This window comes from Syngnathus floridae, chromosome 21, assembly GCF_059516105.1.
Source record: "Syngnathus floridae isolate MCC-2025c chromosome 21, RoL_Sflo_1.0, whole genome shotgun sequence".
In the NCBI taxonomy this organism is placed as follows: domain Eukaryota; kingdom Metazoa; phylum Chordata; class Actinopteri; order Syngnathiformes; family Syngnathidae; genus Syngnathus; species Syngnathus floridae.
Window position 1 is genome coordinate 4,420,741 of NC_142433.1, and position 11,877 is coordinate 4,432,617.

General features: G+C 41.4%; 2 protein-coding genes across 2 annotated transcripts; one reads left to right on the plus strand and one right to left on the minus strand.

Moving 5' to 3' along the window:
• Nucleotides 1-4,723: 4,723 nt before the first annotated feature.
• marcksl1b (MARCKS-like 1b) lies at nucleotides 4,724-7,178 on the plus strand. The gene is made up of 2 exons (XM_088365975.1): nucleotides 4,724-5,031; nucleotides 5,763-7,178. Exons 1-2 carry the CDS (start codon nucleotides 4,945-4,947, stop codon nucleotides 6,324-6,326), a joined length of 651 nt encoding a protein of 216 aa, XP_088222101.1. The 5' UTR covers nucleotides 4,724-4,944; the 3' UTR covers nucleotides 6,327-7,178.
• A 619-nt stretch (nucleotides 7,179-7,797) lies between these two features.
• LOC148380037 (sodium-dependent neutral amino acid transporter B(0)AT1-like) lies at nucleotides 7,798-11,860 on the minus strand. Its single transcript, XM_088364787.1, has 12 exons — nucleotides 11,618-11,860; nucleotides 10,797-10,937; nucleotides 10,592-10,729; nucleotides 10,289-10,470; nucleotides 10,104-10,214; nucleotides 9,920-10,032; nucleotides 9,723-9,851; nucleotides 9,219-9,375; nucleotides 8,944-9,148; nucleotides 8,710-8,869; nucleotides 8,480-8,642; nucleotides 7,798-8,397 (listed from the first exon to the last, which is right to left on the minus strand). Exons 1-12 carry the CDS (start codon nucleotides 11,814-11,816, stop codon nucleotides 8,251-8,253), a joined length of 1,845 nt encoding a protein of 614 aa, XP_088220913.1. The 5' UTR covers nucleotides 11,817-11,860; the 3' UTR covers nucleotides 7,798-8,250.
• Between the last annotated feature and the right edge of the window lie 17 nt (nucleotides 11,861-11,877).

Genomic DNA, 11,877 nt, shown 5'->3' on the forward strand with positions numbered 1-11,877 from the left:
TCCGTGGACTAATATAATATAATATAATATAATATAATATAATATAATATAATATATATATATATATATATATATATAATATGTAATATGTCTTGTCACCGTGGGATAGTAGGAAACGTAATTCCGATCTCTTTGTGTGTCTTGAGATGTGAAGAAATTGATAATAAAGCAGACTTTGACTTTGATTTTGAACTACCTGGGCAAAAGTAGTTTCCATTGGGAATTGAAAGAATCCTGGATTTGGATTTTGGAAAGGATGTTTTGAAACCGAGTCTTTTGATTGGATGGAAATAGGCGTAGTTATGACATCCAGTAATTCACTAAGCTTCTTTCCTGGACAGCATTTAATTATGAAGGATTTGCTAATAAACACGGCAAGTCGCTTAAGATACATAATACGTTAGGAATTAGCATTTTTAGCTATGAGCGGGAAACAGTAAAAAAAAAAATTATATATTTTTTTAGCTCAAGTTGAAAAAAATGAGCAGCTTTGGGTAACACGCTTACAGTCAATAATAATGTTAAGGTGATAGAAATAACTGAACACACATTTATTCTGTTTTACTTTCTATTTCTCGTAATTCCCCATCCCCTGTTGTCCTTTGACATTTTCGAAAGTGAAGGGGAGATGAGGAGGAGGAAGAAGAGGAAAGGGGAGGGGAGGGAGTGAATGTGTTGTTCAGCACTGCTGAATGTGCTCACATGTATGAAAGGAGAAGCATTTATTTTAGGACTCTTGCGTGGGTGTACACAGATTTGAAACACACACACACCAATGCACATGCTCAGCAATGAGCCCTGACCTACCTTTTTATCAATCTTGTTTTGAAAGCAACGACCAAATGCTTTTCCTTTCTAGCTCCAAGACCTTTCCATCTAACTAAATTCCCTTACACACATTACAGAGCACATTGCACACAAAAATTTAGGTCACAAGAAAAGAGAGAAAAAAAAAAAAAAGCACCTGAAGCTCGACAGGGAAGAGAAAGAAAGAAGATATTTAAAAAAAAAGCTCTGAGCGACACGTCACACAATGAGCGTCTGCGTTGTTGTGTCATAGCGTGTCAGCGTTGCCACAACGTTATTATCCTGTAGAAGCCGTTGTCATGGCAATAAGGTCAAAGGCATGCTCATAAGTCAAAAGGGATTTATACTGGACTGACACCATTTCCAGCACTGCGTGTGCCTGGGGTGTGTGTGGGTGGGGGGAGATGTACACGTGTGTTTACAGTAGCCATGGATTGTAATTAGTCTAGTCGTTTCTTAGATCACTAATTCCCAAACCTATTTTTACTCTCTTTTAATGTAGGATATTTATTTCCTATTTACTGACAACAACAAATTATATTATATTATATTATATTATATTATATTATATTATATTATATTATATTATATTATATTATATTATATTATATTATATTATATTATATTATATTATATTATATTATATATTTCTTCTTATTTACGCTTGTTATGTCAACATTCTGGCAATGTATTGTAAAGTTGAGTAATTTCCTGGAGAGGAACCACAAAATGTTATCAAGTTCTTAAAAGGTCAAATTCAGGAATTTTTTGCATTACGCTGTAAAAGTACACAATGGCATATAAGCAGTACCCACACCGCCTCCCTGTAATAAAGAAAGAGGAAGTGGACAGAGAACGAAATTGGAAAATACCACAATTGGCTTTTATAATGCAACGTTGGTGACTGTTCAAAAGGTAGTCAATGGAAAGTCCCAAATATTTCCACTTATCGGGAAACCCTGAAAGTGAAATGAAACGTGAGCAACACAAAATAGTTGCTCCCTTGTTTGCGGTTAAAATAATTTTCCAAACCTAGCACCGTTCTGCTTCCTGTTTGACTTGTTTACCACAAACTCCCCGACCCCTTGACCCCAGGTCGCCGGGGCAGATCAGAGCTCCATACTCGTGATTATTTTTCTTGCTTCTGTCCAGCACGGACATCTGTCAGGTCCACCACGAGGCCATATGGGATCTATGACCACAGCAAGGCTGCTTTTGATTAGAATTGTGTTTATAATCCGAGCCAGGCTCTGTTTCCCCCCACAAAAATAATTAACTTCATCCCCTAAACATGACATTCCTGCTTTGTTTAGGGTGTCCACAAACATTGAGCTCTTTCATGGCACCCTTTTTTATTTCATACCCATAATCCTTTGTCTCCTCCGTCGCTTTTCCTCTTGGCTTCCCTTTTGTCAACCCCCGCCCACCCCGATGCTCATCCATAGCGAGATGAGACGCAGAACAATGGGCCCCTTTGGGAAACCGGGTTCACCCGTAGTATGCGATCCAGACGTCCGCGAATATACACACAAAGCCTCATTGACGGCAAGGAGACGGCTGGGAAGAAGCTCAAATGGATGACATAGTCCTGATATGGAAATAAATGACGGGGTCCAGGTGAAGATGGGTCTGGCATTCCTGGACCAAAACCAAAAGCATTCCTGGTCGGGGCAGTGTTGCAAGACAAGCCTCAGGCGGAAAAGCTTCAGCGAGTGATCAAAGCAAAGTGTGTGGGGAGGGGTCAAAGGGCAGAGACAATTTGAGGGATAACCCGAGGTGGAACATGGTGTCAACAAGTAATGGAGAAAGTAACAAGAGTGATGAGCTCAATTGGATGTCAGACTCAAATTGAGTCATTCAAGTAAGAAGTGGACACTTGAAATTGGAAAACTAATCTGACATTGTATGTAATTTATTTAAGCTGCTTTTGATAAATTGATTTTCACCTCCTCCACAGATGTTCTTTTTTTTTTTGCTGATGGGGCTGTCAGAAATAAGCTTCCTGTCATTTTTGCACCACTTCCTTTTTGTTAATCGAAGCATACCAACACATACAGTAAGTGTGACTTTTGTGGTTAAGCAATCTTTTGACATCAACATCAAAACTGCTTTCTTGTTCTTCTCATCTTTTCCATGTAAGGTCTTCTCGACTATATCGTAGCCATCACCCGAGCTCCGTATTTCTCTTCTCTGCATTCCAACCCTCGGTCGTACTCGATGAACTCTGTCACAGCTGATGCCCTCTCGGCTTTGTGTGTGCGTTATGTGTGATCCATGGGTGAAGAATTGCCCCCCCCCCGAGTGGTCGTCCCATGACAATGCTTCCCTTATATGCACATAACACACCGACGCACGTTACAAACATCATCACCGCCTCCTCCTCGTCATCACCGCCACGAAGCGCCTCTTTTTTATTGTTGTTTTTCTTCTCAAGAAAGCAGAAGAAAGAAACGCTTGATCTTTCTCCATCTGTAAATGTTGAGCGTGATGTTACCTCGAGCGGGCTGAAGAAGCCCATTCACAGAAAAAAGACGGTTGGAGGACACACGAGCGCCTGCGTGCCAGGCATTCCACAGTACACAGTGGATACATTATTATGACATTTACAAGGCCAAGTAGATAGATACAGCGTGATATGTGTGTGAGAAAAGGTCGTCCCCCTCGCTGTGACTGCGAAATAAGAAGTAGCACACAAAGTAGCCCCCGGTGGTCAGCATTTGTTTGCATGCGTTCCGATATTCCCAAGTCTTACAAAATCAATTTCCCTGATTGGTCGCTGCAAAGATCAATTCGTCACATCGGACACTGAGACTCTTTTCTTCCCGTGATTGAGACAGCTGTTGCGAGAAATGCACATGGGAGAAAATGATCAGGTGGAATGTGCATGATCATCCCTTGACGTTTTTTTTGTAGCTTCTGGTATGTTGTTGACCAACGGAAGTGAACAAGAAATCTAGTCATGCAACCATGAGGACTCAACGTGATATACCATTCGTCTAAATGCTGATCTTGTTCTTTAACTCAACAAATATATGACAACATTGAACAATAGAGACAATAGATGAACTCTCCATTCACCATTGTGTGATAGTGCCATGGCGCTTTTTGTTGTATGGATGCATTTACAAGCAACAGAAATCCTGAAAAACATCAAATTCCTCCCCCAGTTATCAGTTGTGTGTATTTTATTTTGTCGATAGCCACAGAACTAAGAAGAAATGTTGTGACTTGTGTGTAACTCTGTGTTAAATAAACACTGGGCAAACATTTGCTAATAGTAAAAACAAAAGTTGGTCAACACAGAGGAAAGAATCCCTTCTTTTAGGACTAGTCAGAGTGAAAGTGAAAAAGATGGCATCTATGTGTGTGTGCGAGTGCGAGCATGTGTGTGTAATGAAATTCGAAAAGTCCCGACTGACTCATCAAAATCTCGTCCTTGAGTCATTTAAAGGTTACATGTTTTTCCCTAAAGGTCAAAACATGTAGAATTTACCGTAGTAGCCCTGACACATTTCTATTTAGAGTTTGGAAGTAATAAAGTACAAAAAAATTTACTGTAATGAAGTAAAAATGGAACATTGAAGTCAGATGAGATATTTTTTAAGATAATGATCTTTATATCTTTTATCTTATAGCGGAAATCTTATAAGTGATATTAGATTAATGGAAAATGTGTTATGTATAAACGTAAAAAAAAAATAAAGAAGGCTTTTATACTGTTTTATTTCTCATTTAATGAATATAAAACAGTAGAAAAACGAGTTGAACCGTTTCAATTCACTGCTGGGGGTCCTCTGTTGTGATTGGTCACGGCCTGCTAGACTTTCCCCCAGACAGGACGCTGATTGGTTGAAATCGGTGCAACGCCCGCCCACCGGGTGTCGCCCCAAACCTGTTGTATGTTGAAGCGTTGCGTTCAAGCGCTGATGAGTTTAGAGGCGCTCTCTCCCCCGGAGTGACTAGTACCAGCGAGACGGACTTGGAATCATTCAAAAAAATATAATAATTCCCAAATATACACTTTTCGTTGCTTCACCGCTGGATACGCGACTCGACCTGGGGTTGGATTAACTTCGGGCCAGTCTTTTTTAGTTTTTCTTTTTCATTTGCTTTGGGAAGAGGCAGACAAAGAAGACAATGGGATCTCAGTCATCCAAGGGAGAGGTGGCCGTGGAGGCGAACGCCGCCGCCGCTGATGCTGCGGCTGTCAAAACCAACGGCCAGGTAATTCAAACATTTTTTTTTGCAAATGAGAAGTCGCGCAAAAGTTTGCATAGACGCGCAACAATACAAATGTGTTGTCTAAATTGATTCCCTATGAATGGGAGTTTTTTTTTTCCTCCCAGGGGGGAGTCAGGTGGGGCTTTCAGCATCCTCGCTCATCTAAAAGGAATTTTAAGATGGAGTAGTAATAAATCCATTTGGAGGAGGTTTATTCTAAAAAAGAGAAAGAGGGGGAGGGGACGGCTTGAGCGCACGTCGCCAGTCCTTGGTTTAAGTCAGCCTGCTATCTCTATTGTATCAAATGCACCTTTCACATTTTGCTCTTAATCGAAAGGTCATTAAAGGGATTTAACTGCTAATTTGAATTTAATGTTTAATTGAGGAAAACTAATATTCAACTAGTTAAAATGGTCTTCATTCGTTTTTTTCCCCTATATAATCAACAATAAGTAAAAGCTTGTCTCTCCAGTCGCGTCTTTGTTGGGGCTGTCTGGTACCCCGAGTCTTCTGCGTGACTTTACTGCCGCGTATCGGCTCACTGTGGAGCTGCAAGGCGTCGCCTCAGCCAGACGACGCAGATTGATGAACACGACGATGCTCTGTCAAATAAGGAGAAATTGTGATTTGAATCGACTGGAATGGGATCAAATATGACCCTGAGGTCATTTTTTTCTTAATTGATTTAATTTTCGCAAATAAATGATGAATTGTTTTATTTATTTTTTTTACAGGAGAATGGACATGTGAAGACCAATGGTGATGTCTCCACCAAGCCCGACGGGGATGCCGCCGCTACTAACGGCTCGGCCGAGGCGGCTAAGGAGCCCGAAGCCAGCGCGGAAGGCGACGCCATCGAACCCGCACCCGCCGCCGACGGCGAGGCGGCCAAACCCGAAGGCGAGGCCGCAGCCGCTGCAGCCGGCGACGCCGCAACCAAGGAGACCCCTAAGAAGAAGAAGAAGAAATTCTCCCTGAAGAAATCCTTCAACTTCAAGCTGAACCTGAAGAAGAGCAAGAAGAACGAGAACGTCAAGGAGGAACCGGCAGCGGCCGCCGCCGCCTCCTCCGAGGAGAAACCCGCTGAGAACGGAGCCACCGCCGCCGCCGCCGCCGAGGAGAAGAAGGAGGAGGTGAAGGAGGAGGCCCAGGCCGAGCCCCCGAAAGCTGAGGAGGGGGCAGCCAAAGAGGACGCCCCCAAGGAGGAGGCCAAGGAGGCAGCTGCTCCAGCCCCCGAGGCCTCGAAACCCACAGAGGAGAGCAGCTCGACCCCCGCCCCCTCTGAAAAGAAGGAGTAATTGTATGTGCAGCTCACAATGAACTGGCTGAACTGTTTTTCAAAGAAAGAGAGAGCGAGAGAGAGAGCGAGAGAGAGAGAAAGAGAGAGAGAGCGAGAGAGAATTTAAGAGTATATATATATTTATATATATATGTGTATATGTATACATATGTATATGGATATATGTATATGTAAATATATACACATGTATGTGAGAGACTCCTTCGACGTGCCACTTTTTCGTCAAGACGACAGACGAGATTCACTAGGTCACTTCCTGCTCGACATCTGGACCTTGACTGACTTTTGAGGTATTTCGGCGCGGCGGCAAGACGACAACACCAAGCGTACGAAAGGTTGATAAAGGACACATCTTTTCCCCCCACTTTGACAAAGAAGACAAGATGCCTCCTTTGTGAAGAAAAGAAGCTCGAAAAAGGAACAACGAGGACAACACCACTTGAAATGACTGTTAAATAGCTACAAAAAAAAAAACAAGAAATAAATCCGAAGAGACTCGCCAACTTTTTACATTCCTATATTTTAACCCAAATTTGAAGTATTTTGTGGTGTATTATAGAGAACCATCTTAAAAGAAGCTATGTCTTGTTTGTTTAAAAAAAAAAAACTATAGACAAGTTTTGATTTTATTACTATGGAAAAAAAAAAACACACTTCAGCTTGCTATGTTCACTGTTGCGGTTTGATATGAAGCAGAGTTGTTTATCTGTCGTGTGTGAGCCTGAATCTGCTTTGTCTCTGTAAATACAATTGGATTGATTTCTGTTCTTTATTTTGCTAATGTTGACAGATGTTACTGGTTTTATTGTAAAGTTGATAATGGTAAATAAATGTTGGTCACCTGCCCGTGGATGTGACTTTTATCTTTCTTTGCACCAGACACAACTTGCTAGGATTTTTTCCTTTTAGTGTGACCTAAATACTCATTTTAATAGGCCAAAAGCTTCTTTTTTTTTCCTTCAAAATTTGTGACACAACTGAATCATTTGTATGAGGTGAGAAATTAGCACGCTAATGAAATATTCATAATCTCTGAGATCTTTTTACACATAACTACAAGAGTGGTGCTATGCAGTAAAATCCATTCAGACCCGGTCGTAGATCGTATCTATAAAAAGTCTACACACCCCTGTTCAAACGCGGGATATTTGTGGAAAAAAAATCAGACCAAGATAAATTAGTTTTAAACGCAATTGAGAAAAAATATTTTCCAAGAATGGGACTAAATCTAAAGAAATTAGATGTAGTTGCACAAGTGTGCACACCCTCCTCAAACTGGTTATGGAGCCGTGTTCAGAATGAACAACACGCCTCTCTCAATTTACATGATTAATTAACCCCAACAGATTTTTAACTGTTCTGCTTTTTTTCTAAGTCTTCCAAAGCATCAATTAAAATACAGAGATTCATTTATTTCTTTTACATTTTGCAGGAAAATCATCACAACTCAATGCAGATCAGGCTTTCAACAATAGCAGTTACATAATACACACATTCTTCACGTGGCCCCGGAGAGTTATCGTGAGGATATTCTGTTTTGTAACATTTTTATTTTGTTTGCACATCATAAAAACCTTGGCTACATTTCCCTGACAGTCCTGATAAGGGCTGTACTGATTTCAAAAACTGAAACATGGTGCCACAAGCATCAGGTCCCCCCCCCCCCCTCGGGGACCACATTGATTCATATAATTAATTAATAATGATTACATAACTACAAGGAATTTCAAAAGTGTGTTTTAAACTGCATTTTGCATTAATCAGTTACCAAGAAGTAGCTCTCAGTTTCATACAGGTTAGTGACCCCTGGATTACACTGCCACCCGGTGGCTATTGTTATGTAATCCAAGAAACATGATCTCTTTCTAAAATCATTTTAACGCTCTATATTTTAAAAAAATGTAAAATGAGCTTTATCTTATTCAATTTACTCGTCGCTTGCAGCACACAAAGATATACCTACAGAATGCATACACAGGCACGATTGCACTCGGAACCCCCGCTAAGAGAAAAACCATTCCATTGATCCAAGACGGATATGCTTTGGACACCAAAGACGGAAACGTTTCCTGTTGAGGCATAAAACACAATCATTAGATTATTCATCACAAGGAAAATGTTGAATCTGAGTCGATTACGTGAAATGCTTACAGAAGCAGGATCCCAGACTGAATAGGTGAGTTCTTCTTGGGCTTGGATTATCAAGTAAAAAATCAAAATGGCCAGGACAATGAGAGGACTGATGAACCTCCACGTAATCTGCCAGAAGATGTTTGGTTTGCGTCCAGTCATGAATTCTATGTCCTCGTTGAATCTGAAATATTTGGATAGTTCTCACGGAGTTTCAGAAAGTGGCCCAAACTTATAATCGTTATGTTTACCTGTCAATGCCGTATATGTAAACGACAGAAATCATTTCAAAGAATCCAATCGTCAGAAGCGGAATGGATCCGGCAAATCTGTCAAAAAGTCCGAGCCAATAATTGCCGGAATTCAAAGCGAAGAGGAGGGTGATGACGAAAGACACGAGGCACGTTATTCCTGAAACACAAGAAAAAAGCAATTAACCTCTAAATGAAAAGAAACAGTTGGGTATTTTATCTAGTGGCCCGTACCAGTCAAGGCTTCATGGGGCCACTTTTTGGGGAAAACCCCCAAGTCTCTCAAGGGGACCACCACTCCCTCAATGTTGCCAAACAGGGTAGAAAGCCCCAAGCAGACGAGCATAATGAAGAAGAGAACAGACCAAACCGGTGAAGCTGGCATCTTGGTGATGGCCTCTGTGAAAACAATAAATGCCAGACCTGTTCCCTCCACTCCCTGGATACATTTTCCACGTTAGTCACATGACACAACATGTCAGAAACAACAACTAATATGACAAATTTACCCCACTGAGGAATTTTTGCAAGTCACAGGTTTTAAGGTTCAGTCCGAGAACAACCTCGGGAGAGGAGCTGTTGAGATGTTCTAAAGCCAAGTCGAAAGTGCTTGGAGTGATGCTGTCCTCGGGAAGATCGAATCCGTTTATTAATGACAGGATGTTGCTAGGGAAGAAAAGAAATGAGAAGCGCAGAAATTTTTAAGTGGAACTCAGACATCATCAATTTGGGTTGGGGGGGGGACAAAAAGGGTCATTGCCACCATGTGACCTAGAGCCGCCTCTGGCCGGCATAGTAAACAACAATTAATCTAAATTGTAATTGCGCAACAAGGCTAACTTGAAATCACAATTACCGTAATTTTCGGACTATAAGCCCCACCGGACTGTAAGCCGCACCATTTAAAACTCGTGATTCCGGGTTGCGAAAAAAGCCACGGCTTATAGTCCGAAATTTACAGTCGCTGTTAAATAAATAATAATAAAGAAATATATAAAGGGAAGCGTACTCACTCACTAAAACACAGGTCATATTTCTCCGTGGCCCTGAAGCCAATGATGGCATACGTAACGGTAGCAGCAAATACGGAAGTAAAGCCGGTGACAACCGACAGGATGACAGCATCTTGCACGCAGTTGTTACTTGGAAAAAAAAAAAACATCAGCATCATCTACATAAGACATGAGAAGATGATGAATAAGAGCCTCACTGAACGGGATTGTAGCTGGAGAATGAGATAAGCCCGCCCCATGCTAGGCCAAAAGCATAAAAAACTTGAGCCCCTGCGTCCAGCCATGTTGTTGGATTCATCAATTCCTCCACCTGGAACAAATCCATTACTAATATCCACTTCGAAGACATTTCATTAGGTACACTTGATATTTGAAACATACATTTGGGGTGAAGAGAAACTGAATACCGCTAAAGGCGCCTTTCAGGGTTAGTCCTCGGATCAGGAATATGGACAACACTATGTATGGCAGGATGGCCGTGATGTACACAGCCTGTGGTCAAAACAAAAATGGCGCACGTTAAAAACATCTCTTGCATTTTATTCCAGAATCTCATCACAACGAACCTTGCCCGAGCTGCTTATCCCTCTGATGCAGCAAATGCATACAACAGTCCATGCACAGCAAAGGCACACCACCATGGGCCAGTGGAGCTCCCCAGAATCCGATATGGACGTTGAGCTGTTAAGGGTCACCCGGTAGAAAAAATAGTCCACGGTGGAGCTCTCTTGACATTCGGCTACAAAACCTAAGCAAATCCAGAAACGTTAGTGGTGGGCTTGTGTTGCATTAAGCTAGCAGCCATTATTAAGAAAAATTAATGAATTGTTGTCATGCAAATAAAAAAATCGTAATCTCCCAGAACGTACCTGTTGCATTCTCATTGAGAGGACACTGAGTCCAAGGCAGTGGATTTTGGAAGGAATTGAAAAGGTACCACATGATCCAAGCTATCAAACTGTTGTAATACAAAGCAACTAAGAAGGACACCAGCATGGAGGCAATACCTGAAAAAAAAACATACAGCATCATAAACAAACTATGTTTTTTTTTTTAATGTAGGATTCAACGTACCAACACCAGTCAGGTAAGGACTTATGGCCCGCCACACTCCAACGCTTCCTTTCCGAAGACGCTGGCCGATGGCAAATTCCAGCAACAAGAGGGGCATTCCTTCTAATACCAGCAGGAGCAGGTACGGGATCAAAAAGGCTCCTGGAAAATGTCCCATTTTGACAAACTTTAAAGATGATGATGAAAAATAATTCACATGTCAAATAACATTTCCTCATTGAAATGAATGGAAATGCAATTAATCCGTTTTCGGCCTTCCCAAAAAACAACAATATAAAAGACGAGTAATGTATAAAATGCATTTTAATAACAATTGCACAGAATTAAGGTTGCCAGGTCTTGTCAGCGCTTTGTCATAAACCTTTGCGTTACGTTATAGTGACACAAAATCACAGAATTGGGGCAGGTCAGTGTCCTGAGTGTGTGTACGCTCGTTAAATGTACACATTATGACGTGTTAAATAGGACAAGACAATCATTGTCGAAGACACGTCTGTTTGTAGGCTATGCGTTTTATATATTTAGGCTCGGAAGTCCCATTAAACTAGACAAGATAAACAGTCATATCATCTCTTATGTAATTGTCACTCAATATACCGCCTGAGGATTCTTCAGGGTAACTTCTACTCCGATAATGATTAACAAAAGTTGACAATTTTACACTTCAACTGTCGCGCATGGGTTATATATTCAACTTGCCGTTTGACCTCTGGCACAAAGGACACAAAGTGATTTTTAATAGAAGTGACGAGCCAATTTCGAAGGAAAATTTTGAGATCTTTGTCCCCAAATCGTCTTGGAAATAATTGTCTCCATCTTACCTCCTCCATGGCTCTGACACAAGTAAGGGAATCGCCACACATTGCCAAGGCCGATGCAAAATCCCACGCAGGTCAGGATGTACTGAGCTTTATTATCCCATTTGGGTCGATTATCAGCTTCTTCTTTCTCGATCCTGTCCAGATCTTCAAGGCTGGAGATCCGCAGATCCAGTCCCGGGTTAGGAAGAGTCAATTTCATGTCGTCCAAAAACTGAAGCGGCGGAGTGGTCTGCAGCCGGCCGATGAAGCGCTTGAATGAG